At 48.4% G+C, this 27869-nt stretch overlaps 1 protein-coding gene across 1 annotated transcript in view; it reads right to left on the bottom strand.

Moving 5' to 3' along the window:
• The window catches only part of SCNN1A (sodium channel epithelial 1 subunit alpha), a 185626-nt gene that overhangs the window by 60799 nt on the left and 96958 nt on the right, over positions 1–27869 (bottom strand). Inside the window, exons 5-8 of the mRNA XM_082269159.1 lie at positions 26349–26455; positions 23454–23617; positions 15125–15223; positions 7708–7825 (exon numbers count right to left, since the gene is read on the bottom strand). Of these exons, the coding sequence (XP_082125285.1) occupies positions 7708–7825; positions 15125–15223; positions 23454–23617; positions 26349–26455 (488 nt within the window). The remainder of the gene's footprint in view (positions 1–7707; positions 7826–15124; positions 15224–23453; positions 23618–26348; positions 26456–27869) is intronic.

Raw genomic sequence — 27869 nt, 5'->3', positions numbered from 1 at the left:
GACTACAAATGCAAGTCTAAAAGTTCCCAGCGCCTCTCTGAGTACGTTGTTCTGAAGACCACGGTTAGAACCTCATGAAGAATGTTGCCATGACAGTAGAAGGGGATCCAAGCAATCACCCAGTATAACTGGGCTCCAACATGCCAGAGCACCCTTGTGTTATGGGTGTGTTTGCCCCACAAGGAACCCAATGCAGAGTTATGGGCATATGTTCTCCGATAATTGGAGGTACTGGGTATTTCTGAAGTGTTGGTTTCTGGCTTTGATGGCAGATTGGAGAAGCAGGGCAGTGCCGGCAAGTTGGGTACAGCCTACCTATGACGTCACTAGGCCTATGGTTAGGACATCATGAAGAATATCACCATAACAGTAGAAGGGGATCCAAGCAATCACCCAGTAACTGGGCTCCAACATGCCAGAGCACCCTTGTGTTAATGGTGTGTTTGCCCCATAAGGAACCCAATGCAGAGTTATGGGCATATGTTCTGCGATAATTGGAGGTGCTGGGTATTTATGGCAGCTTTGGTGGCAGATTGGAGAAGCAGGGCAGTGCCGGCAAGTTGGGTACAGCCTACCTATGACGTCACTAGGACCATTGTTAGGGCATCATGAAGAATGTCACCATGACAGTGGAAGGGGATCCCAGCAATCACCCAGTAACTGGGCTCCAACATGCCAGAGCACCCTTGTGTTAATGGTGCATTTGCCCCATAAGGAACCCAATGCAGCATTATGGGCATATGTTCCCATAATTAATGGAGGTGCTGGGTATTTCTGGCAGCTTTGGTGGCAGGTTGGAGCAGCAGGGCAGTGCAGGCAAGGTGGGTACAACCTACCTATGATGTAACTATGATCACAGTTATAACATCATAAATAATGCCACCATGACAGTAGAAAGGGATCCCAGCAATCACTCAGCCCTTGCCTAGTGTAACCAGGCTTATAAGTCCCAAAGTACCCTTGTGTAGCTGCACAGTCTGGGCAAATGGTGCGTCTGCTCCTGTCAGGCACCCAACACTGTATTACGGCCATGTCTTCCCCCATAATTAGCAGAATTGGGTGTTTCTGGGAGCTTTGATGGCAGATTGGGGCAGTAAAGGCACGGTGGGTACAACCTAACTATGGTAAGACTAAGGGGAAGCCAATGTGCCCATCATGGAAAAAAAACTTTGCATTAACCCCCTTATTATTGGCTGCTTTTTTCAGAACCATTCTACTGGTTTTGTGTTGAGTGAAATGCGTCAGTGGTGGGTGAAGCCGGAGTTCCATCTTAAAAAAACATTGATGAAGGATTTCTGGCCACGGCATCCTTTTCACAAGGCTTCGCGGTTTGGACATCCTGCAGTTTACTACAGCAGGGCCTCATCTGCCCGCACTGGGAGTCCGAAGTGTTGGGTGGTGTATTCTACATAGTTACATAGTTTGTGAGGCTGAAAAAAGACATCAGTCCATCCAGTTCAACCTATGATGTGTGTTTGCTGTTACCGTACATTGTATACCCCTGTATGTTGTACATTGTATACCCCTGTATGTTGTACATTGTATACCCCTGTATGTTGTACATTGTATACCCCTGTATGTTGTACATTGTATATCCTGTATGTTGTACATTGTATATCCCCTGTATGTTGTACATTGTATACCCCTGTATGTTGTACATTGTATACCCCCTGTATGTTGTATATTGTATACTGCCTGTATGTCGTACATTGTATACCCCTGTATGTCGTACATTGTATACCCCCTGTATGTCGTACATTGTATACCCCCTGTATGTCGTACATTGTATACCCCCTGTATGTCGTACATTGTATACCCCTGTATGTTGTACATTGTATACCCCTGTATGTTGTACATTGTATACCCCTGTATGTTGTACATTGTATATCCTGTATGTTGTACATTGTATATCCCCTATGTTGTACATTGTATATCCCCTGTATGTTGTACATTGTATACCCCTGTATGTTGTACATTGTATACCCCTGTATGTTGTACATTGTATACCCCCTGTATGTTGTATATTGTATACTGCCTGTATGTCGTACATTGTATACCCCTGTATGTCGTACATTGTATACCCCCTGTATGTCGTACATTGTATACCCCCTGTATGTTGTACATTGTATACCCCCTGTATGTTGTACATTGTATACCCCTGTATGTTGTACATTGTATACCCCTGTATGTTGTACATTGTATACCCCTGTATGTTGTACATTGTATACCCCCTGTATGTTGTACATTGTATACCCCTATATGTTGTACATTGTATACCCCTGTATGTTGTACATTGTATACCCCCTGTATGTTGTATATTGTATACTGCCTGTATGTCGTACATTGTATACCCCTGTATGTCGTACATTGTATACCCCTGTATGTTGTACATTGTATACCCCCTGTATGTTGTACATTGTATACCCCCTGTATGTCGTACATTGTATACCCCCTGTATGTTGTACATTGTATACCCCTGTATGTTGTACATTGTATACCCCTGTATGTTGTACATTGTATACCCCTGTATGTTGTACATTGTATACCCCCTGTATGTTGTACATTGTATACCCCTGTATGTTGTACATTGTATACCCCTGTATGTTGTACATTGTATATCCTGTATGTTGTACATTGTATATCCCCTGTATGTTGTACATTGTATACCCCTGTATGTTGTACATTGTATACCCCCTGTATGTTGTATATTGTATACTGCCTGTATGTCGTACATTGTATACCCCTGTATGTCGTACATTGTATACCCCCTGTATGTCGTACATTGTATACCCCCTGTATGTTGTACATTGTATACCCCTGTATGTTGTACATTGTATACCCCTGTATGTTGTACATTGTATACCCCTGTATGTTGTACATTGTATACCCCTGTATGTTGTACATTGTATATCCTGTATGTTGTACATTGTATATCCCCTATGTTGTACATTGTATATCCCCTGTATGTTGTACATTGTATACCCCTGTATGTTGTACATTGTATACCCCCTGTATGTTGTATATTGTATACTGCCTGTATGTCGTACATTGTATACCCCTGTATGTCGTACATTGTATACCCCCTGTATGTCGTACATTGTATACCCCCTGTATGTTGTACATTGTATACCCCCTGTATGTTGTACATTGTATACCCCTGTATGTTGTACATTGTATACCCCTGTATGTTGTACATTGTATACCCCTGTATGTTGTACATTGTATACCCCCTGTATGTTGTACATTGTATACCCCTATATGTTGTACATTGTATACCCCTGTATGTTGTACATTGTATACCCCCTGTATGTTGTATATTGTATACTGCCTGTATGTCGTACATTGTATACCCCTGTATGTCGTACATTGTATACCCCTGTATGTTGTACATTGTATACCCCCTGTATGTTGTACATTGTATACCCCCTGTATGTCGTACATTGTATACCCCCTGTATGTTGTACATTGTATACCCCCTGTATGTTGTACACTGTATACCCCCTGTATGTTGTACATTGTATACCCCTGTATGTTGTACATTGTATACCCCTGTATGTTGTACATTGTATACCCCTGTATGTTGTACATTGTATACCCCTGTATGTTGTACATTGTATACCCCTGTATGTTGTACATTGTATATCCCTGTATGTTGTGGTCTTTAAGGTGCCCATCTAATAGTTTTTTGAAACTATCAATGCTTCCTGCTGATACCACTGCTTGTGGAAGAGAATTCCACATCCTTACTGCTCTGACAGTGAAGAACCCCTTACGTATTTTAAGGTTAAACCGCCTTTCCTCTAGTTTTAGTGAGTGGCCACGTGTCTTATTGTATTCCCTTACTCTGAATAGTTTGTTCCTTATGCTATATTTGGAGTTTATGTTTTTTTTTGGGGAAGAATCTAATTTGACTGGAAGACGACTTTGGTCCTATCTGTACAGATACGACTGATAACCCTAAGGAACTGTCAGCTTGCCTCAAGAGGGCTTAAAGTCAACACGTGCCCACATGGGGCGAAGCAAAGGGTCCAATTTATTGCAGACCTTTCCAGCAGCTTATACTTACTGCATCAGCTGCCGAGAACGAAGAGTCCCTGGGCTCCCAGCTTACACAAGGCTTACCCAGTGTCACAGAGTCAATGAAATACTCCTACGAGGTGGGTAGTACCGAGTTTTTCCATAGGCTCCTGACGCTAAACGAAACAATGGGGGAGTGAAGTCTGACTAAGTCCTTTACACACAAGCTTGATATCAAAGAAAACAAGGTCAATGAGGTCAATTTTATTTATGTTGTATGTCTTTAGACTGATGTTTTATGTGTTTTTTTTTGTATTTATTTTTTATATTCATCGGACTCTGCGGGCCCACTAAGGGAGGAGCCATCGTCATGGGTCACTGATCTGTGTGTGCAAATTTCAGCTTGAGCTGCTGAACTCTGTAAAACCGGAGGCTTTGTACAACAAAGCAGCAAAGGAGACAGAGGAAACCAGGTAGACAAGCAAAGAGCTCCACCTGCTGCCTGAAAATGGGAATAACATAATAACATTTATAAAATAGAAATAGAATTGCTAAAGACAACAACATCATCAGCAGTAATCAGCACGGGTTTACAAATGGGCGTTCTTGTCAAACCAATCTCTTAACATTCTACGAGGAGGTGAGCTGTGAGCTAGATAAGGGCAGACAAGTGGATGTGGGGTACCTGGATAGGGGGAGACCAGTGGATGTGGGGTACCTGGATAGGGGGAGACCAGTGGATGTGGTGTACTTGGATTTCGCTAAGGCGTTTGATACAGTTCCCCACAAGCGCTTAATTTATAAAATAAGGTCTGCAGGCATCGACAGCAGGGTTTGCTCTTGGATACAGAACTGGTTAAAGGGGCGTGTCCAAAGGGTGGTAATAAACAGCGCATACTCAGACTGGTCTGGGGTGGTAAGCGGGGTCCCCCAAGGCTCAGTCCTGGGACCAACCTTGTTCAATTTATTCATAAACAACATTGAGGACGGGATCAGTAGTTCAATATCAGTTTTTGCAGATGACACAAAATTGGGCAGGGCAATAACTGCACAGCATGAAGCAGATATCCTGCAGAATGACCTGGACAAAATAACGGAGTGGGCAACGACATGGCAAATGAGGTTTAATGTGGAGAAGTGTAAGGTTTTGCACTTTGGGACTAAAAACATAAAAGCACAATACACGTTAGGAGGGGAACCCTTGGGGGAATCAAAAATGGAGAAGGATCTGGGAGTCTTGGTTGATGATAGATTAGGAAACAGCATGCAATGTCAAGCGGCAGCTTCCAAAGCCAACAGAATATTAGCATGCATAAAGAAAGGGATGCATTCCAGACATAAGACTATAATCCTTCCACTTTATAAAACTCTGGTCCGACCGCATCTGGAGTATTCCGTCCAGTTCTGGTCGCCAGTCCTCAGGAGGGATGTGTTGGAGCTGGAGAGAGTCCAGAGAAGGGCAACTAAACTAATTAGGGGATTGGAGGACCTTAAATATGAAGAGCGTCTACAATCGCTTGATTTATTCTCCCTGGAGAAGAGACGCCTGAGAGGGGGCATGATAGCAATTTATAAATATCTCAATGGTGATCTCAGCATAGAAAAAAAGCTGTTCATTCGAAGGGATTGCATGAGGACTCGAGGACATACAATGCGATTAGAGGAGAAGAGATTTAACCTCAGGCAACGTGGGGGGTTCTTTACTGTTAGAGCTACAAGATTGTGGAATTCTCTACCACAAGAGGTGGTATCTGCGGGTAGTATGGTGGCTTTCAAAAGACTCTTAGACTTACATCTCAAGGATCAGAACATTCAGGGGTATGAGAGATGATTACAGCCACACACACCTACACAGGGTGAACTCCGCCCACACACACCTACACAGGGGGAACTCCGCCCACACACACCTACACAGGGGGAACTCCGCCCACACACACCTACACAGGGGGAACTGGATGGACTATTGTCTTTATTCAACCTCACCTACTATATAACTATGTAACTAATTCAGATCTGACTTAAGTTTTATCTGAAGAATTTTCTGCAGAGACGAACCAAATAACAATGACGGCGGTGAGCTCGGAGTTCCAGTTTCCATTCTTGCAGGAAATAAGTACGTATCTGCAGTTTATTTATAATATTTGGTGTGGGGTTCGGGGCAGCGCTCTACGCATGCGGCCGGCTGGATTTCAGTAACATGAAAAGTATTGCCTTCTGCCCACTTACATTGTTTGGTAGAAACCTCGTGAATTTCCTTTCCCTGAAGCAGAAAACTGACAAAGCGGCTCAGGTGACTCCTCAATATTCAGGCTGAACTCAGAGGGAAGCATGAAGAGCTCTAGAATTTCCTGCTAGAGGGCTGCACTGACTTTGGTGGATCAACTCCAGCAGATGACACCCCCCCCCCCCCCAAATCATCACTGACTGAGGAAAATTCAGCATTTCATTTGTAAATAAAGGTCCCAGAGTCTGGAGGAGGAGTGGAGAGGCACAAAATACCATGAGGTCCAGACTGAAAGGGGGTGGCGTATGTTAGATATAAGACTGAAGGGAGGGCCAGGGGTTATATATAAAAGACTGAAAGGGGGGCTGAAAGTCAGATATAAGGCTGAAGCGGGGGGGGGGGCACGGGCATCAGATATAAGACTGAAGGGGGGACAGGGGGTCAGATATAAGACTGAACAGGGGGGGTTGGGGTCAGATATAAGACTGAAGGGGGGGGGGGCAGGGGTCAGATATAAGACTGAACGGGGGCAGGGGTCAGATATAAGACTGAACGGGGGCAGGGGTCAGATATAAGACTGAAGGGGAGCTGGGGGGTCAGATTTAAGACTGAAGGGGGGGCGCGGGGGTCAGATATAAGACTAAAGGGGGGGTGGAGGTCAGAAAACAGACTGAAGAGGGGGGGGCAGGGGTCAGATATAAGACTGAACGGGGCAGGGGTCAGATATAAGACTGAAGGGGGGGCGCGGGGGTCAGATATAAGACTAAAGGGGGGGTGGAGGTCAGAAAACAGACTGAAGAGGGGGGGACAGGGGTCAGATATAAGACTGAACGGGGGCAGGGGTCAGATATAAGACTGAAGGGGGAGCTGGGGGTCAGATTTAAGACTGAAGGGGGGGCACCGGGGGTCAGATATAAGACCTAAGGGGGCGGGGTCAGATATAAGACTAAAGGGGGGGTGGGGGTCAGAAAACAGACTGAAGAGGGGGGGGGGCAGGGGGTCAGATTTAAGACTGAAGGGGGGGCGCCAGGGGTCAGATACAAGACTGAACGGGGGAGCTGGGGGTCAGATATAAGACTAAAGGGGGGGTGGGGGTAAGAAAACAGACTGAAGAGGGGGGGAGGCAGGGGTCAGATATAAGACTGAAGGGGGGGTGGGGGTCAGAAAACAGACTGAATGGGGGCCGGAGGTCAGATATAAGACCTAAGGGGGCGGGGTCAGATATAAGACTGAAGGGGGGGGGGAGGCAGGGGTCAGATATAAGACTGAAGGGGGGGGGGGTGAGTCCGTCTGTTAGCTTACAGTCTTGGCTCTCCCCGGAGTTCCCGTTTTCTCTGAATGTGTCACAGTCTATGTAGAACAATGGGGGAATTGGGGAGATTTTCCTCTGGAGGTGTCAGTGTGGATTTAGTCTCCCATTGCACACAATGGTCTGCGGTTCTCCGTGTCGCCATCCCCAATCTTACCCCAACTCTTGTGGATTTTATAATCGCAGAACTCGGCTCCCTCCGGCAGCGGATAGAAGGCGTACGCACAGCCGCAGAATTTCACCATCTCTGCCTGGAAACACGATCGGACGCAGACCTGGAGGAGGAGAAAGGGGTTCAGAATCAGGGAATTGGATTTTATATTTCGGGGTCTCAGGATCGTCCCCTCTTTATTACAATAAAGATAAATTCACCTCAATGCCTCATTTACCCCTCAATGCTTCATTTACCCCTCAATGCCTCATTTACCCCTCAATGCTTCATTTACCCCTCAATGCCTCATTTACCCCCCAATGCTGCATTTACCCCTCAATGCCTCATTTACACCTCAATGCCGCATTTACCCCTCAATGCCTCATTTACACCTCAATGCCTCATTTACACCTCAATGCCTCATTTACCCCTCAATGCCTAATTTACCCCCCAATGCCTCATTTACACCTCAATGCCTCATTTACCCCCCAATGCCTCATTTACACCTCAATGCCTCATTTACACCTCATGGAGCAAAAAATGTGATTTCACCTGAAGTACTGAGAACACATGAGCAAAAAAAATGAACGCACATCGAACTGCCCCGTCTTCACCATTGTGGGGCTTTCATGGGTGTTTAACCCTTCAATACCCCCCCCCCCCCCTGCACAGGACATTTTTCAGCTTTCAGCGCTGTCACACTTTGACTGACAATTACTCATGCAGCACTGTATCCATGTGACATTATCATCATTTTTTTGAGACAGATAGAACTTTTCTTTAGGTCTGAATTGCTTCATTCCTCCGACTTAGCCAGGATTAGTGAAGGCGAGCGCACAGCAGCGTGCTCAGTGCGGGAGCCGTTTTAGTAAACTTGGTAATCACATTTGCATGGAGTTAAGCCACACCCCCTGACCCTTGACCCTGGAAGGCACACCTCCTTAACTTTGACCTCTGTGGGAGGTCCCTAACCCTATTCCTAAGTCCTGACCTTGATCTTCAAGCGAAAACCCCAATATTATCCCTAACCCCTAACCTTAATATTAACCCTTACCCCAACCCTAATAACCCATCACCCCAATCCTTACCCCAACCCCAATCCTAACCCCCAACCTCAATAACCCCAACCCTAACCTTAATATTAACCCCTAACCCCAATCCTAACCCCTAACCCCAACATTAACCCCTGACCCCAATCCTAACCCTAACATTAACCCCTAACCCCAATCCTAACCCTAATATTAACCCCTAACCCCAATCCTAACCCCTAACCTTAATATTAACCCCTAACCCTAATATAATCCCCTAACCCCAATACTAACCTTAATATTAACCCCTAACCCCAATCTTAACCCCTAACCTTAATATTAACCCCAATCCTAACCCCTAACCTTAATATTAACCCCTAACCTTAATATTAACCCCTAACATTATCCCCTAACCCCAATCCTAACCCCTAACCTTAATATTAACCCTTACCCCAACCCCAATCCTAACCCCAACCCTAATCCTAACCCCTAACCCTATTAACCCCTAACCCTAACATTATCCCCTAACCCCAATCCTAACCTTGAACCCTAATCCTAACCCCAATCCTAACCCCTAACCTAAATATTAACCCTTACCCCAACCCTATGATCCCCTAACCCCAATACTAACCCCTAACCCCAATCCTAACCCCTAACCCTAATATTAATCCTTACCACAACCCTAACCCCAATCCTAACACCTAACCTTAATATTCTAGCCCAACCCTAACATTACCCATAAACCCAACCCTAACCTCAATCCTAAACCCTAATATTAACCCCTAACCCCAATCCTAACCCTAATATTACCCCTAACCTCAATCCTAAACCCTAACCCTAATATTAACCCCCAATCCTAACCTTAATATTCTAGCTTAACCCCTAACCCTAATATTACCCCTAAACCCAACCCTAGCCTCAATCCTAAACCCTAATATTAACCCCTAACCCCAATCCTAACCCTAATATTACCCCTAACCCTAATAACCTCTAACCCCAATCCTAACTCTAGTATTACCCCTAACCCCAACACTAACCTCAATGCTAAACACGAATATTACCCCTAACCCTAATATTACCCCTAACCCCAACATTAATCACTAATACCAACTTTAACCCAAATCCTAACCCTTTACCCCCTTCCTAACCCTAACATTAACCCCAACCCTAAAACCAATTCTAACCCCAATCCGAACTCCGAATCCCAATCCTAACCCGAACAATAATATTAACCCCTAAAGCTTAACCCCCTTCCTAACCCTAACAACCCCAACCCTAAAAACCAATTCAAACCCCAACCCCTAACCCCAATCCTAACCCTGAATGCTAATATCAACCCAAACCTCAACCCCAATCCTAACCCTTAACCCCAATCCTAACCCCAACCCTTAACCCTAACATTAACCCCAACCCTAAAACCAATCCTAACTCCGAACCCCAACCCCGAACCCCCAAAAGTGTCAGTTAGCGTCCAATTGTCCAAAAGTGTCAGTTAGCATCCGATTGTCCAAAAGTGTCAGTTAGCATCCGATTGTCCAAAAGTGTCAGTTAGGGGTTTATTTACTAAAGCTAGAGAGGGCAAAATCAGTCCCAATTCTGCAGAGAAACCAATCAGCTTCCAGGTTTTATGGTTAAACCTTCAGTAAACAAGCTGAGGTTGGAAGCCGATTGGTTGGGACCGATTTCCTCTCTAGATTTAGAAATGTTTTAATTTTTTTTGTTGTACAGAAACCGCGGTGTTTATGAAGAGTGAAGTTTGGAGAATGAGAAAATGAAGTAAAGGGACCGGAAAGAAGGATCATGGGACATTTCTGCAAGCAGCGTAGATCTACGATTGAATGAGGAACCGATCCGAGGAAAGAGGAAGTCTGTGAAGACGATAATATCTGGAAGTGACCTCACAGGGAAGAAGCAGAACTGTCACATCTGTGGGCAGGAAAGTGTCCAAATGTCACCCAGAGACGCCCAATGATTTATGAGCTGTGCCAACATTGGGGAAAAAGACTGCAAAGTGACGTTCCTCCAGAGTAAATCTGCCGACTTCCATCATCCAATCATCTGCAAGCAAAGATGCTGGAATTTTATTTTCCTTGCATGTGATTGGATATTCTTTGCAAAGTCAAACTTCTCCTCATTTAGTAAACTCTGGAGGAACTGCACTTGCAGAGAGTTCAGTCCATTTGTCTTAAGTAAATCCCCCATTGAGTCCACCAAGACAGGGGACTCCGCCAAGACACGAGACCCCGCCGAGACACGAGACCCCGCCGAGACACGAGACTCCGCCGAGACACGAGACCCCGCCGAGACACGAGACCCCGCCAAGACACGAGACCCCGCCAAGACACGAGACTCCACCAAGCCGGCCTGGAGATATTTCATCAACTGAGCGCTACACCTGCAGGCAGATCCACCATTGGCAGCTCCCTGGAGACTGAGTGACTGTGGGGGGGGTCACTCTCATCGTCACCAGTACAGACCCAGCAGAATCCCAGCCTCACCAGGTGCACGGCCAGGCACCCTTCACTGGTTGCAGATTCCTCAAGAGCCTGTTCCAGGACATCCTATTCCCTTGAGCCTGGTATCATCAGGATTGCTTAGCAGCCAGAAGCCCACCTTGTGTACACCCTACAAAGACACTGCATGCAGACATCCCCATCCCTTCTTCTCAGCCTCCTCTTCCCTCTCTTCTCAGCTTCCCCTCCTCTCCGCCTCCTCTCTCCCCTCAGCCTCCTCTTTCCTCATTCCCCCCTCTCCCCAGCCTCCCCTTCCCTCAGCCCCCCTCTCCCCTCAGCCCCCCTCTCCCCTCAGCCCCCCTCTCCCCTCAGCCCCCCTCTCCCCTCAGCCCTCCTCTCCCCTCAGCCCCCCTCTCTCCCCAGCCTCCCCTCAGCCCCCCTCTCTCTTCTCAGCTTCCCCTCCTCTCCGCCTCCTCTCTCCCCTCAGCCTCCTCTCTCCTCATTCCCCCCTCCCCTCAGCCCCCCTCTCCCCTCAGCCCCCCTCTCTCCCCAGCCCCCCTCTCTCCCCAGCCTCCCCTCTCTCTTCTCAGCTTCCCCTCCTCTCCGCCTCCTCTCTCCTCATTCCCCCCCTCTCCCCAGCCTCCCCTCCCCTCAGCCCCCCTCTCTCCTCAGCCCCCCTCTCCCCTCAGCCCCCCTCTCTCCCCAGCCTCCCCTCAGCCCCCCTCTCTCCTCTCTCTTCTCAGCTTCCCCTCCTCTCTCCCCTCAGCCTCCTTTCCCCTCAGCCCCCCTCTCTCCCCAGCCTCCCCTCAGCCCCCCTCTCTCTTCTCAGCTTCCCCTTCTCTCCGCCTCCTCTCTCCCCTCAGCCTCCTATCTCCTCATTCCCCCCTCTCCCCAGCCCCCCTCTCCCCTCAGCCCCCCTCTCCCCTCAGCCCCCCTCTCTCCCCAGCCTCCCCTCAGCCCCCCTCTCTCTTCTCAGCTTCCCCTCCTCTCCGCCTCCTCTCTCCCCTCAGCCTCCTCTCTCCTCATTCCCCCCTCTCCCCAGCCTCCCCTCCCCTCAGCCCCCCTCTCTCCTCAGCCCCCCTCTCCCCTCAGCCCCCCTCTCCCCTCAGCCCCCCTCTCTCCCCAGCCTCCCCTCAGCCCCCCTCTCTCCTCTCTCTTCTCAGCTTCCCCTCCTCTCCGCCTCCTCTCTCCCCTCAGCCTCCTCTCTCCTCATTCCCCCCTCTCCCCAACCTCCCCTCTCCTCAGCCTCCTCTTTCCTCAGCCTCCCCTCCCCTCAGCCTCCCCCTCTCGCCTCATTCCCCTCTCCTCAGCCTTCTCATCCTCCTCTTTCCTCATTCTCCTCCCTCTCCTCTCTCCTCATCCTCTGCTGACCAATGAACACTAGGTGTCAGGCTCTCCTGGAGAGAGACCCCCCAAAATAGAGGAGGAAGGAACCCAATAGCCACACATCTTCCCCCTAGACTTCGGGGGGGGGGGCATGAAGACCCCACATCCTGAGTGGAGAGAAAAGAAAGGTGTCAGGGCGCTGGCTGGACCCTGTGGTTGGTAACGGGAATGGACGGGGTCTTGGCTTGTGACGTGTGGTGCAGAAAAAAGCTTTTAGTCCGATGCGATGCGGGAGCCGCTGCAGGTGTCAATGTAAAGTTAATGACAACCCCAAATCGGTTTGGAAATCGCAGTGTGAACTGTGAAATCAGACGGGAATCGGATCGCATGGGTCTGAACACCGGTGTGTCCGATTCCAGTGTGGACCAAAAAAAGGGTCCTGCACCATTTTGGTCGGAATGCGATGCGATTTCAGCCATACAAACTGCAGTGCTGAATTCGCAACGCCAAGACACTGATTTGTACAGCAATGCGGTGCGAATCACATGCGATGTCTGGCATTGCATTAGTATAGTTGCATTCGTGCAGTTTCCTACAGTGGGGTCCCAAACCCATAGTGCTACCAAAGGGGACCATGGGCCCTCCCCCATCCCTGCCCCCGACCAGACAACCATGGGCCCTCCCCCATCCCTGCCCCCGACCAGACAACCATGGGCCCTCCCCCATCCCTGCCCCCGACCAGACAACCATGGGCCCTCCCCCGTCCCTGCCCCCGACCAGACAACCATGGGCCCTCCCCCGTCCCTGCCCCCGACCAGACAACCATGGGCCCTCCCCCGTCCCTGCCCCTGACCAGACAACCATGGGCCGTCCCTGCCCCCGACCAGACAACCATGGGCCCTCCCCCGTCCCTGCCCCCGACCAGACAACCATGGGCCGTCCCTGCCCCCGACCAGACAACCATGGGCCGTCCCTGCCCCCGACCAGACAACCATGGGCCGTCCCTGCCCCCGACCAGACAACCATGGGCCCTCCCCCGTCCCTGCCCCCGACCAGACAACCATGGGCCCTCCCCCGTCCCTGCCCCCGACCAGACAACCATGGGCCCTCCCCCGTCCCTGCCCCCGACCAGACAACCATGGGCCCTCCCCCGTCCCTGCCCCCGACCAGACAACCATGGGCCCTCCCCCGTCCCTGCCCCCGACCAGACAACCATGGGCCCTCCCCCGTCCCTGCCCCTGACCAGACAACCATGGGCCCTCCCCCGTCCCTGCCCCTGACCAGATAAGGTAGCACAGTCAGCTCAGGAGGCATTGGGGCCTTTGGGATTCTCTGCCAGGGAAATACTCCTGAATCGCACCTTAAAGCAGTTGTCCTTTTGTCCTTACCTGCAAGGTAATGTCATAATGTGTCGGGGTACATCGCATACTAGCAGATTATGTGAAACTTACCTGAAAACGAAGCAATCCAGCGATGCGCAGTCATCACTGGAGGCCACTCCCATCTTTGCCCTTTTTCCTGCCGGGTTCATGGACTCTGACTGGCCAGAGCTGTGATGATGTCACTCCTGCGCGTGCGTTGGAGTGACGCCATTTCGGGCACAGGGCTTGAAACAAACTGCACAGGTGGCTGTTCCTCCAAAACGCATGCCCCAGGTCACCGGGTGAATGTAAGGTAAATACAGTATCTGACAAAAGTTAGTACACCCCTAAGTGACAATTTCCAAATTGGGCCCAAAGTGTCAATATTTTGTGTGGCCACCATTATTTTCCAGCACCGCCTTAACCCTCTTGGGCATGGAGGTCACCAGAGCTTCACAGGTTGTCACTGGAGTCCTCTTCCCCTCCTCCATGATGACATCACAGAGCTGGTGGATGTTAGAGACCTTGCGCTCCTCCACCTTCTGTTTGAGGATGTCCCACAGATTCTCAATAGGGTTTAGGTCTGGAGACGCTTGGCCAGTCCATCACCTTTACCCTCAGCTTCTTTAGCAAGGCAGTGGTCATCTTGGAGGTGTGTTTGGGGTCGTTATGTTGGAATATTGCCCTGCCCCCCAGTCTCTGAAGGGAGGGGATCATGCTCTGCTTCAGTATGTCACAGTACATGTTGGCATTCATGGTTCCCTCAATGATCTGTAGCTCCCCAGTGCCGGCAGCACTCATGCAGCCCCAGACCATGACAATCCCACCACCATGCCTGACTGTAGGAAGACACACTTGTCTTTGTACTCCTCACCTGGTTGCCCCCACACACGCCTGACACCATCTGACACCAAATAAGTTTATCTTGGTCTCATCAGAGCACAGGAGATGGTTCCAGTAATCCATGTCCTTAGTCTGCTTGTCTTCAGCAAACTGTTTGTGGGCTTTCTTGTCCATCATCTTTAGAAGAAGCTTCCTTCTGGGATGACAGCCATGCAGACCAATTTGATGCAGTGTGCGGCGTATGGTCTGAGCACTGACAGGCTGACCCCTCCCCCACCCCTTCAACCTCTGCAGCAATGCTGGCAGCACTCATACCCTCAGTGGGGATATGGATCTCCTGACACCGGTCACCTCAGTGGGTATACGGAGGGAATTATTGACAATAAAACATAAAAGCCCTTCAATATATTACCTGTTGGGTATACACACTGTTAAATAAATTCTTCACATCCACATCGCTGCCATCTTCAGAACAATCGCTGTAATCTCCGCCCAGACGGCTGATTGTTTCCTGCAAAAAAGAAAAAAAAAAGAAAAAAAAAAGGTCAACTGCATTATACTGACCTGGGCTCACAGGAAGTGGGTTGGAGGACAATTGTGTCATTAAACCCAGAAGAGGAACAGTGCTGGATCACAAATTGGAAGATTCTGAGGGACGGTGGCAGTGATGAGGGGAAAATTCCAACAAAAGCCCAGCAATGAATTTGTCATTTTGTGAAAAAAGAGAGGAGATTCTGAGAGTACCATTGGAAGTCCTGGCAGGCATTCCGTGAGTACCATTGGAAGTCCTGGCAGGGATTCTGTGAGTACCATTGGAAGTCCTGGCAGGGATTCTGTGAGTACCATTGGAAGTCCTGGCAGGCATTCCGTGAGTACCATTGGAAGTCCTGGCAGGCATTCCGTGAGTACCATTGGAAGTCCTGGCAGGCATTCCGTGAGTACCATTGGAAGTCCTGGCAGGCATTCCGTGAGTACCATTGGAAGTCCTGGCAGGGATTCCGTGAGTACCATTGAAAGTCCTGGCAGGGATTCCGTGAGTACCATTGAAAGTCCTGGCAGGGATTCTGTAAATATATTGGAAGTTCTGGTAGGTATTCTGCAGCTACCATAATACTTACCTTATGTGAACTACATTGGTTCACAGGAACTGCAAGTGTTATGGTACTTCCATACTGTAACCCTGATGAAGAAGGTCCCTGAAACTTGAAGGGTTAATGGTGTTTTCATGCTGTATATTCTTCTATTCTTGCTTGATTTATAGTCATAACATCTTGTTTGGTCAGAGATGTCCGATTCTGCAGAAATTGTTTCACATGAGATTTTGATTGGTAAGTTTTGTTATGGGAATATTCTAACTTGTGTTGTATGCCATAACGTATCATGTGACCGCGAGTCATACTGACACCAAACCCCTTATTATGCAATGAATCTCTCTGTTGTTCATATTGTATATAGGGATGATCGAACAGTTCAGGTCGACCGTCGGTTCGACCCGAACATTGACTGTTCGAGGTTCGGGCGAATTCCGAACTTTTTGCTGAAAAAGTTCGGAATTCGGCAACCAGAACCGACCAAAATGCAATGGGACAGGAAATGGGCTTTAAAAGCCCATGATTGGACCAGAACCATCAGTAAAAGCCAATTGAGGGGGCAGGAGAATGCTAGGAATGTGATTGGAGTGACTAGGGGGTCCAGAGGCCAATCATTAGTGAATATATCCCCCAGTATATAAGATAGCCCTGCCAAATTCCTAGCATTGTAATACAGGGACATGGAAGAGAGTGGAAGCAGTTCTGTTACTTCTGTTACAAAGTGTCATTTAGCAATTATTAGTGTGAGGAAAGGGATATCTAGTGTAGTTAGGGTACTATTTTCCACTATAGTTAGATTCAAAAATCTAGTTTCTGTAGGGAAAGTGTTAGGTGCCAGGGTGACCGTAGTGTAGTGTAGGGTTAACGGACTCTGACTGTTATGGCAGGGTGACCAAACCCTTCCATGTCAGGGTGACCGCTACAGAGAAAAGATCGTTTCTCTTAGAACACTTATAGAACAGGAATATGGCTTCGCCCCTGTCACCCCGCTTTTTGCTGCAGGCGTTTATAGGGCTTTTTTGAGGACATGTTTGGAGTCAGGCATGACATCTGAACTTCTGTGTAGGGGTATATATACACACACACACACACACGTATATATACACATACACATATATAGGTGTGAAAGTAGCAGAACACTATGCTTGCGCTAATTAAATAATTAACAGGCATATGGCTTCTCTGCTATAACACCTATATATGTGTATGTGTATAAATACATATAAGTGTGTGTGTATATATACCCCTATACAGAAGTTCAGATGTTATGCCTGCCTCCAAAGACCCCCAAAAAATGCCCAAAAAAACGCCTGCAACAACACACCTGGGCGTTTTTTTTGGCATTTTTTGGACGTCTTTGGAGGCAGGCATAACATCTGAACTTCTGTATAGGGGTATATATACACACACTTATATGTATTTATACACATACACATATATAGGTGTGATAGGAGCGGAGCCATATGCCTGTTAATTATTTCATTAGCGCAAGCATATCTTTCTGCTACTTTCACACCTATATATGTGTATGTGTATATATACCCCTACACAGAAGTACAGATGTTATGCCTGCCTCCAAAGATGCCAAAAAAATGCCCAAAAAAACACCAGCTACAAAAACGCCCAGGTGTGTTTTTGCAGCAGGCGTTTTTTTTTGGGGCATTTTTTTGGGGTCTTTGGAGGCAGGCAAAACATCTGAACTTCTGTATAGGGGTATAAATACACACACACTTATATGTATTTATACACATACACATATATAGGTGTGAAAGGAGAGAAGCCATATGGGCGTTAATTATTTCATTAGCGCAAGCATATGTTTCTGCTACTTTCACACCTATATATGTGTATGTGTATATATACATTCATGTGTGTGTGTATATACCCCTATACAGAAGTTCTGATGTTATGCCTGACTCCAAAGACCCCCAAAAAATGCCCAAAAAAACGCTTGCTACAAAACCAGCAAGGTGTGAAAATAGCGGAGCCATATCCCTGTTCTATATTAATTCTAATACAAACAATCTTTTCTTTCTGGTTCTGGACATGCTACAGAGCTGAAACTTCACAGGGACACTTTTTAGACCCCCCAGACACTAAATCCAAAGAAATCTCTTTTTTTTTTTTCAATAATTGGCTCTCTATCAAAAATGACAATTTTTAAGAACTTTTTTTTTATGCGATTAATAGTCCCTGGGGCATGACCCAGAACCCTAGGCACATTTTAGGGGCATTTATTGGGTTTTAGGGCTTCAAAATGGTGTTTTTTGATTACCGAAGTTCGGGACCCATTGATTTCAATTGGGTTCTGAAATCCGGGCCGAACTTTCGGGAAGTTCGGGTGTTCTGGTCAAACCGAACTTTTGAAAAGTTCGATCATCCCTAATTGTATACAGTATATATGCTCGGGACATTACATACTCTGACTCTACTTCGCTGTCAGAAGTCTCTGTGTTCCCGAGGCCTTGTAGGGAGTTCCCCAGCCATCCGGTTCTGAAAGTCCCCAACAAACCTTACTGAGCGAGTCTTCTAATATACAAACTCCATGCCCCTTGTGTGCCACTGAACCACACTCCTCTATGGTTTACCCGCTCCTCCTGTCCATAAGAGATCTGTCTAAGGGGAACTTTCCCTACAGCATACCAATTACCAACCTACCCAATCAGAGTGACCCAACACCCCACACCTTCCCTCCCCCATTTTCTTTGTAGGGATCACAGATTTCACTGTCTGCCAACTCACAGGTGGTTTACTAAAGGCAAATAGACTGAGAACTCTGCAGGTGCAGTTCCTCCAGAGCTTAGTAAATGAGGGGAAGCTCTGCTGACCTCCATCATCCAATCATATTGGAAGAGGTTTTTTATTTTCCTTGCACAGGATTGGATATTATTTGCAAAGTGAATCTTCCCCTTATTTACAAATCTCTGGGGAAACTTACAGAGTGCTCAGTCTGTTTGCCTTTAGCCAGTTCTGGGCCGGAAGGATTTACCCCCCTTAACCAGTTTGCCGACCGCCCGCCGCAGTTATACTGTGGCAGGCAGCCGCTCCTGCGCGATCCAACGTAGGTATACGTCAGTCACGCGCCTGCAGCTAGGGGGCGAGACACGTCCCGCCCCCCACTCATCAGCGGGGACTCCGATGCACGGGTCAGGCGGCTCCGATTGCCCCGACACCCGCGATCGTTCCCCGCTGAGAGAGAAGGACGGTCCGATGTTGTAATCACAGCTGACCGTTCTTCTCCCTGGAATGATCACAGAACTCCTATATAGGATCACAGGTCTCTATGAATATTTCACAAGCCACGCCCCCCAGTTATAGTCTCTATGGTCATTTCACAAGCCACGCCCACCACAGTTATAGTCTCTATGGTCATTTCACAAGCCACGCCCCCCACAGTTATAGTCTCTATGGTCATTTCACAAGCCACGCCCACCTCAGTTATAGTCTCTATGGTCATTTCACAAGCCACGCCCACCACAGTTATAGTCTCTATGGTCATTTCACAAGCCACGCCCCCCACAGTTATAGTCTCTATGGTCATTTCACAAGCCACGCCCACCTCAGTTATAGTCTCTATGGTCATTTCACAAGCCACGCCCCCCACAGTTAGAAAAACGCCCCTAGGTACATATTTAACCCCTTGATCACCCACAGTGTTAACCACTTCCCTGCCAGTGTCATAGTACAGTAACAGTGCATATTTATAGCACTGATTACTGTAGTGATGTCACTGCTCCCCCCAAAAGTGTCAAAAATGTCAGTTAGGGGTCCAATCTGTCCGCCGCAATGTCGCAGTACCGCAAAAAAAAAAAAAATCGCAGATCGCCGCCATTACTAGTAAAAAAACCCCCCAAAAAACAAAAATGACAAATCTTTCCCGTAGTTAGTAAACGCGATAAGTTTTGCGCAAGCCAATCAAAATACGCTTATTGTGATTTTTTTTACCAAAAATATGTAGCAGAATACGAATTGGCCTAAAATGATGAAACAATTAGATTTTTACCTTTTTTTGGGAATGTTATACTGTATATCACAATGTGAGAAATATTGTTTTTTTTTCAGAATTGTTGCTCTTTATTTTTGTTTATAGCGCAAAGAATAGAAAATCGCAGAGGTGATGAAATACCATCAAAAGAAATCTCTGTTTGTGGGGAAAAAAAGGACGTCAATTTTATTTGGGTACAGCGTCGCACAACCGCGCAATTGTCCGTTAAAGTAACGCAGTTGCGAATCAAAAAATATGGCCTGGTCATTAAGGGGGATAAACCTTCCTGGTCCAGAAGTGGTTAATGACCAGGCCATTTTTTGCGATTCGGCACTGCATTATTTTAATGGAAAATTGCGCGGTCGTGCGACGCTGTACCCAAATAAAATTGAAGTCCTTTTTTTTCCCACAAACAGAGATTTCTTTTGGTGGTATTTGATCACCTCTGCGATTTTTATTTTTTGCGCTATAAACAAAAAAACAGCGACAATTCTGAGAAAAAAAAAAAATAATATTTTTCGCGTCTACAAACTAGGGGAAAGATTTTTGTCATTTTTATTTTATTTATTTTTTACTAGTAATGGCGGCGATCTGCAATTTTTAGCGGGACTGCGACATTGCGGCGGACAGATCGGACCCCTGACTGACATTTTTGACACTTTTGGGGGGACCAGTGACATTACTACAGTAATCAGTGCTATACATATGCACTGTCACTGTACTAATGACACTGGCAGGGAAGGGGTTAACCCAGGGGTAATCAAAGGGTTAAGTGTGAGCTTAGGGGGTGCTTTCTAACTGTATGGGGGAGGGATTTGTGAAATGATCATAGAGACATGTGATCCTATATAGAAGGAGCTCTGTGATCATTCCAGGGAGAAGAACGGTCAGCTGTGATTACAACATCCGACCGTCCTTCTCTCTCAGCGGGGAGCGATCGCGGGTGTCAGCTCGCCCCCCCCCCCCCCCCAGCACCACACATGCAACCGTTGTAGGGCTACGTTTATTCGCACAGGAGAGGCTGCCTACCGCAGTGAATGTGCGGCGGGTGGTAATAATGCGGTTAGTAAACCCCCCCCCCACACTCTCTTCATGTAGTCATCCAAACCTTTCTTGCATGCCCAATGGAAGGACAAACAACGGACTTCCAGGATCTACAATTCCAAAAATAAAATGCCCTAAAAATGTGTCGTCACCAATGGAAACCATGGCAATGCGAGTTCTATGAGGCTTCCTTCCCCCGCCCCCGCCCCGTCCTATCAGTGTTCTGGGTGTCGGAATGACGCGGCGTTCACATTTTTTCACTTTGAGATAAAATCTCTGAGATTTCAGTCATCTCCCAGTAATGTGGTTTCTGCGGGGATTCCCCTTATCTACAACTCCTTCTACTGCGAGTCTGAGAAACCACAGCGCCAATCTCACAATATTCTGTGACACCATCACTAAACCAAGAATCAAGGATTGGATTATCCAATAGTGGGAGGAGCTTCACATCCCATGACTCTCCAGGGGCAATAATTGGAGATTTCCATTCGATTTCAAATTGGTGTTTTCACAGGACACCGGGTAAGGAGGGGAAAAGTACCCGCCAGCAGTACCCGCCAGCAGTACCCGCCAGCAGTACCCACCAGCAGTACCCGCCAGCAGTACCCGCCAGCAGTACCAGCCTGTAGTTCCCACCAGCAGTTCCCGCCAGCAGTTCCCGCCTGTAGTTCCCGCCAGCAGTTCCCGCCTGTAGTTCCCACCAGCAGTTCCCGCCAGCAGTACCAGCCAGCAGTTCCCGCCAGCAGTACCAGCCAGCAGTTCCCGCCAGCAGTTCCCGCCAGCAGTACCAGCCAGCAGTTCCCACCAGCAGTACCAGCCTGTAGTTCCCACCAGCAGTTCCCGCCAGCAGTTCCCACCAGCAGTACCAGCCAGCAGTTCCAGCCAGCAGTTCCCACCAGCAGTTCCCGCCAGCAGTTCCCGCCAGCAGTTCCCGCCAGCAGTTCCCGCCAGCAGTTCCCACCAGCAGTACCAGCCAGCAGTTCCCGCCAGCAGTTCCCGCCAGCAGTACCAGCCAGCAGTTCCCACCAGCAGTACCAGCCTGTAGTTCCCACCAGCAGTTCCCGCCAGCAGTTCCCACCAGCAGTACCAGCCAGCAGTTCCCGCCAGCAGTTCCCGCCAGCAGTTCCCGCCAGCAGTACCCACCAGCAGTACCCACCAGCAGTACCCACCAGCAGTACCCACCAGCAGTTTCCACCAGCAGTTCCCACCAGCAGTTCCCACCAGCAGTTCCCACCAGCAGTTCCCACCAGCAGTTCCCGCCTGTAGTTCCCACCAGCAGTACCCACCAGCAGTTCCTGCCTGTAGTTTCCACCAGCAGTACCAGCCAGCAGTACCCACCAGCAGTACCCGCCTGTAGTTCCCACCAGCAGTACCCACCAGCAGTTCCTGCCTGTAGTTCCCACCAGCAGTACCCGCCTGTAGTTCCCACCAGCAGTACCAGCCAGCAGTACCCACCAGCAGTTCCCGCCAGCAGTACCCACCAGCAGCACCCGCCAGCAGTTCCCGCCAGCATTACCCGCCAGCAGTACCAGCCAGCAGTTCCCACCAGCAGTTCCCACCAGCAGTTCCCACCAGCAGTTCCTGCCAGCAGTTCCCGCCAGCAGTTCCTGCCTGTAGTTCCCACCAGCAGTACCCACCAGCAGTTCCTGCCTGTAGTTCCCACCAGCAGTACCCACCAGCAGTTCCCACCAGCAGTTCCCACCAGCAGTACCCACCAGCAGTACCCGCCTGTAGTTTCCACCAGCAGTACCCACCAGCAGTACCAGCCAGCAGTTCCCACCAGCAGTTCCCACCAGCAGTACCCGCCTGTAGTTTCCACCAGCAGTACCCACCAGCAGTACCCACCAGCAGTACCCGCCTGTAGTTTCCACCAGCAGTTCCCACCAGCAGTACCCACCAGCAGTACCCGCCTGTAGTTTCCACCAGCAGTACCCACCTGCAGTACCCAGCAGCAGTAAAACATAACTATCCCAGCATATGCAGTGTTTCTGACTCCTCCCACCATCACCACTTCAAATCACTGAGGAGGCCATGGTGGTTAGAGTGTTCCTTTAATATCTCTCAGAAGAAGTACTCCTCCGTATACTGATTCCATTTCATTATCCTCTGGTTGTGGTATATTGGGGGGGGGGGGATGGAGTGCAATGTGTTTTTGCAGGTTGAGATGTCTGTGTACATTGGAACTGATTGGCTGATGTTGTATCATCATCACTGCCTGCTGTTGTCCCATAAATAGGCGGAGCTCCATGCCTTAGGCAGGACGTTCTATGGATCATCCAATGAGATAGCAGGCTGTGTGTCTGTATTACTGGGTACTGCTGAGCGCTCCATTACCTTATACACAGAGCTGAGAACTGCGCTTATTACCACAGCGGGATGGATTGCGATTGGTGAATATTAATATCCAAATCTGCATTTATTATCGTAACTCAGTTATTTGTGCATCAAACGTACATTCATTTCCAAATTCATTCTTAGATGAAGATGGCGCCACAGCTAAAGCTCTGATTTCTGGTAAAGTCCCCAAACCGTCACAAAGCGGGGACCATTCCTCCGAATGGGGAATCCCATAAATATCTCATTACAAAGCGTCACAATTCTACGTTCTGATTGGTTTGTACCTTTCTCATGCTGATGGAGGTCTCCACCCCAGGCTGGATATTAAAGCCACTATCATCCATGAAGGTCGGTTCCTTGTTCCCATGGACCAGAACTCGCGCCCCGGCCACAGAGGACAGCAGCGGGATGTAGTCATGCTGCTCGGTGCGCAGGACGAGTGTTAAACCTACAAAGATAGAAGATTTCATGTGTGAGCAGAAAATATACTGCGACCAATCAGAACATCACCAAAGGTATGCAATATAGAATATTCATAGAGATTCCCTACCGGATCCAGAATATACACCTCACATGATCCCTACCAGATCCAGAATATACACCTCACATGATCCCTACCGGATCCAGAATATACACCTCACATGATCCCTACCGGATCCATACCTCACATGATCCCTACCAGATCCAGAATATACACCTCACATGATCCCTACCGGATCCAGAATATACACCTCACATGATCCCTACCGGATCCAGAATATACACCTCACATGATCCCTACCGGATCCAGAGCATTCATCTCACACTAGGAAAGCGGTTATACTGGACCATGGATGGGGCTACAATCAGGATACCGATCCCAATTTTTTACTGCCGGTGATTCTCTGTCAGGTAGAGGGGATCCTTGGATGGAGAGTAAATTGGTCTGACAACGTTTTGCAAGACAAGCAAAATATTTTTATAAATTGTGATTTGATAAACAAGTGATGTCCTGATATAGAAGAAGCGTCACAACTGAGTATAAAAGAGAAGAGGGCGCCTCTAATGGCACTTTTCCACTGCGAGTACCGGCTCGGCTCCACTCGGCACTGCTTGGCCCAGCTCGGCTCGGTTTGCATTTCCACTAAAGTAGTAAGTGGGTGGGATTACAACGATTCTCTGACCAATCAGTGGCTAGTAGTGACAAACAAGGCTGCACAGTGACCAGCGTGCCCCCTTTCAATGCAGTGACCAGCGTACATGCCCCCAATGCAGAGACCAGCGTACATGCCCCCAATGCAGAGACCAGCATACATGCCCCCAATGCAGAGACCAGCATACATGTCCCCAATGCAGTGACCAGCATACATGTCCCCAATGCAGTGACCAGCATACATGCCCCCAATGCAGTGACCAGCATACATGCCCCCAATGCAGAGACCAGCATACATGCCCCCAATGCAGTGACCAGCATACATGCCCCCAATGCAGAGACCAGCATACATGCCCCCAATGCAGAGACCAGCATACATGCCCCCAATGTAGTGACCACCATACATGCCCCCAATGCAGTGACCAGCATACCATTCCCCCCAATGCAGTGACCAGCATACATGCCCCCAATGCAGTGACCAGCGTACATGCCCCCAGTGCAGTGACCAGCATACATGCCCCCAGTGCAGTGACCAGCATACATGCCCCCAATGCAGTGACCAGCATACATGCCCCCAATGCAGTGACCAGCATACATGCCCCCAATGCAGTGACCAGCATACATGCCCCCAATGCAGTGACCAGCATACATGCCCCCAATACAGTGACCAGCGTACCATGCCCCCAATACAGTGACCAGCATACATGCCCCCAATGCAGTGACCAGCGTACCATGCCCCCAATGCAGTGACCAGCATACATGCCCCCAATGCAGTGACCAGCGTACATGCCCCCAATGTAGTGACCAACGTACATGCCCCCAATGTAGTGACCAGCGTACATGCCCCCAATGTAGTGACCACCATACATGCCCCCAATGCAGTGACCAGCATACATGCCCCCAATGTAGTGACCACCATACATGCCTCCAGTGTAGTGACCAGCCTACATGCCCCCAATGCAGTGACCAGCATACATGCCCCCAATGCAGTGACCAGCATACATGCCCCCAATGCAGTGACCAGCATACATGCCCCCAATGTAGTGACCAGCATACATGCCACCAATGCAGAGATCAGCGTGCGTTCCCCCTATACTTACCTGGAGCAGCAGCGGCGGTGATTGGCTTCTCCTCGGTCCCGGCGCGTCTCCTCCAGTCCTTCCACTCCCGCCTCCTCCTCGACCAATGGCATGGGGTTTGCCTTGCGGCCAATCAGGAAGCGCGTATCGGATGCGCTTCCTGATTGGCCAGGAGGAGGATCGGTGTGACAATAGCGAATTTTCATTCGCTATTGTCACACAATGGGTGGGCTCAGGATGCACTGCTCTGCGCCCCGGGTCCACCCTTTGCATCGCCCTATTAGAGCCTCTGGCTCTAATCAGGTGATGCAAAAAAAAAAAAAAATCCCCATTAAACTCCATGCGTCCGGCTCCTTGCATGCAGATTAGGGGGCTGGACGCATGGATGGGGGGGGGGGGGGGCGTCGGCGAACGAACCGGCCGCCACTGCATGCGAGTTGCTAAATGTTGAACCTTCATTAAATGGACCATATTGCTACACTTCGGTTCCGTTCACATCTAGGTGTTGCTATTTATACCGGCATTTTTCTGGCGTTTTTGCAGCATTTTTGTGCAGGCACTTGTACAAGTGACCAATGAAAAGCAGTAAAATGCCGGTAATCTGCCAAAAAAGAGCCAATGAAATGAATGGGATTTGTCTTGTTGGGTGTTTTTAGAGCGGTTCTCCTCAAGCAAGTTTTTTTATTTTTGGATTCACTTTCCTCTCTTTTATATGGACTTTGCACATTCAGTTTATGAGTTTATATCATGAGGTTTCTTTTTAATATATATTATTTTTAGTGCTAGAAGTTTTATATATATTTGTGTGGACTTTATCTATCGGTCTGTGTGAGCTGCTATATTTTATCACAGTTTTGTTTTATGGATCGCATTATTTTATTCATCAGAAATTCGGTTTATGATATTTGAAGTTTGCCTTCAGCAGATTTTCCTATTTTTGGTATTTTGGTTACAGAAAGTGAACTGACCGTTTTTTATCCCCGGCATGGAGGAGCTCCACGTGTCGCTGTCAGAGCGGTTGTGGTTGAAGGTGTAGCAGTTTCCGTAGATGGGGTGATGGAAATGCGAGTAATTCCTGCATTCAAAGAAAGAAATACATTTATTTCCGGGTATAGAAGCAAATAGAACTACAAACACTCGCTGATTACCGCAGGCAAAGCTAACACTACGCTACACAGGGGTCCCACAGGCGGTCCATGGAGGAGAAAAGGGAACAGAGGAGGACAGCCAAAGTGGTGACTTCAAGGAAAATGGAAGAATAGAGCTGGACCTGCGAGATTATCCTATTGGCATTGCCATCTTATCTTCAGGTATTGATGTGGATGGAGGTGATGACAAGACCAGTAATCACACTGAAAGAAATACCATTAAAGGTCCAGTTCACTTCCAACCCATTCACAATCTCAGGAACTGAAGAAGGGGGGTAGTTCTCCTGAAACGTGTTGGCTACACCTTCGATTGTCCCCCTGACCTTCACCCTTTGTTATGTACAGCTGCAGGCAAGGAATGCCATTGTCCTCTGTGTTACCTACAGGCTTGTCCATCTGCAATGATTCTAGAACCTTAGCTGCCTGCATGGGTTGGGTCAGAGGGCCACACCCTGGGACTCGCTTGCAGCGTCTCCACCTTCGGGAGCTCTGCTACAGAAAAGGCTGTTCCTGAGATTCTTCACCTTGGCTCTTCTTAGGGCCCCAAGCAATGCAAGTCTAGTAGGTCTGCCCAACTCTCTGAGCCTTCTCCATAGCTTTCTTCACTCTCTGCCCAACTCTCTGAGCCTTCTCCATAGCTTTCTTCACTCTCTGCCCAACTCTCTGAGCCTTCCCTGTGGCTTTCTTCACTCTCTGCCCAACTCTCTAAATTTCTCCGAGGCTTTCTTCACTCTCTGCCCAGCTCTCTGAGCCTTCTCCATAGCTTTCTTCACTCTCTGCCCAACTCTCTGAGCCTTCTCCTTAGCTTTCTTCACTCTCTGCCCAATTCTCTGATCTTTCTCCGAGGCTTTCTTCACTCTCTGCCCAGCTCTCTGAGCCTTCTCCGAGGCTTTCTTCACTCTCTGCCCAACTCTGAGCCTTCCCTGTGGCTTTCTTCACTCTCTGCCCAATTCTCATAGCCTTCTCCATAGCTTTCTTCACTCTCTGCCCAACACTCTGAGGCTAACTCTCTGAGCCTTATATGTATGGGTGGTTCCTGCGCTATCTGAGGATATGTGTTTTTCCCTTCTTACTGCTGCACCACAGTACTGGTACCAGGAACCAGTTAATACAATGTATACAGTTTAGGTGGGTGATGCGCTTCAGAAGTGGATATAAATTAAAAATATAAATATATAATAAATGTATAAACTGGCGTGGTAAAAAGTGTTCTAGTGATAAAAGGTGTTGATGTTGGTTAATAAAGGGTGGTCCAATACTTCATATATATCTCATATATATATATCAATATAAATAAACTATTCCAGTTATCTTCTATACAATAAAGTGCTGAGTGTTTAT

The sequence above is a fragment of the Pelophylax lessonae genome (genome assembly GCF_965119305.1).
Source record: "Pelophylax lessonae genome assembly, chromosome: 9".
Taxonomy (NCBI): domain Eukaryota; kingdom Metazoa; phylum Chordata; class Amphibia; order Anura; family Ranidae; genus Pelophylax; species Pelophylax lessonae.
The sequence above is the reverse complement of the archived record's forward strand: the minus strand, read 5'-3'. Positions and strand labels throughout refer to the sequence as shown.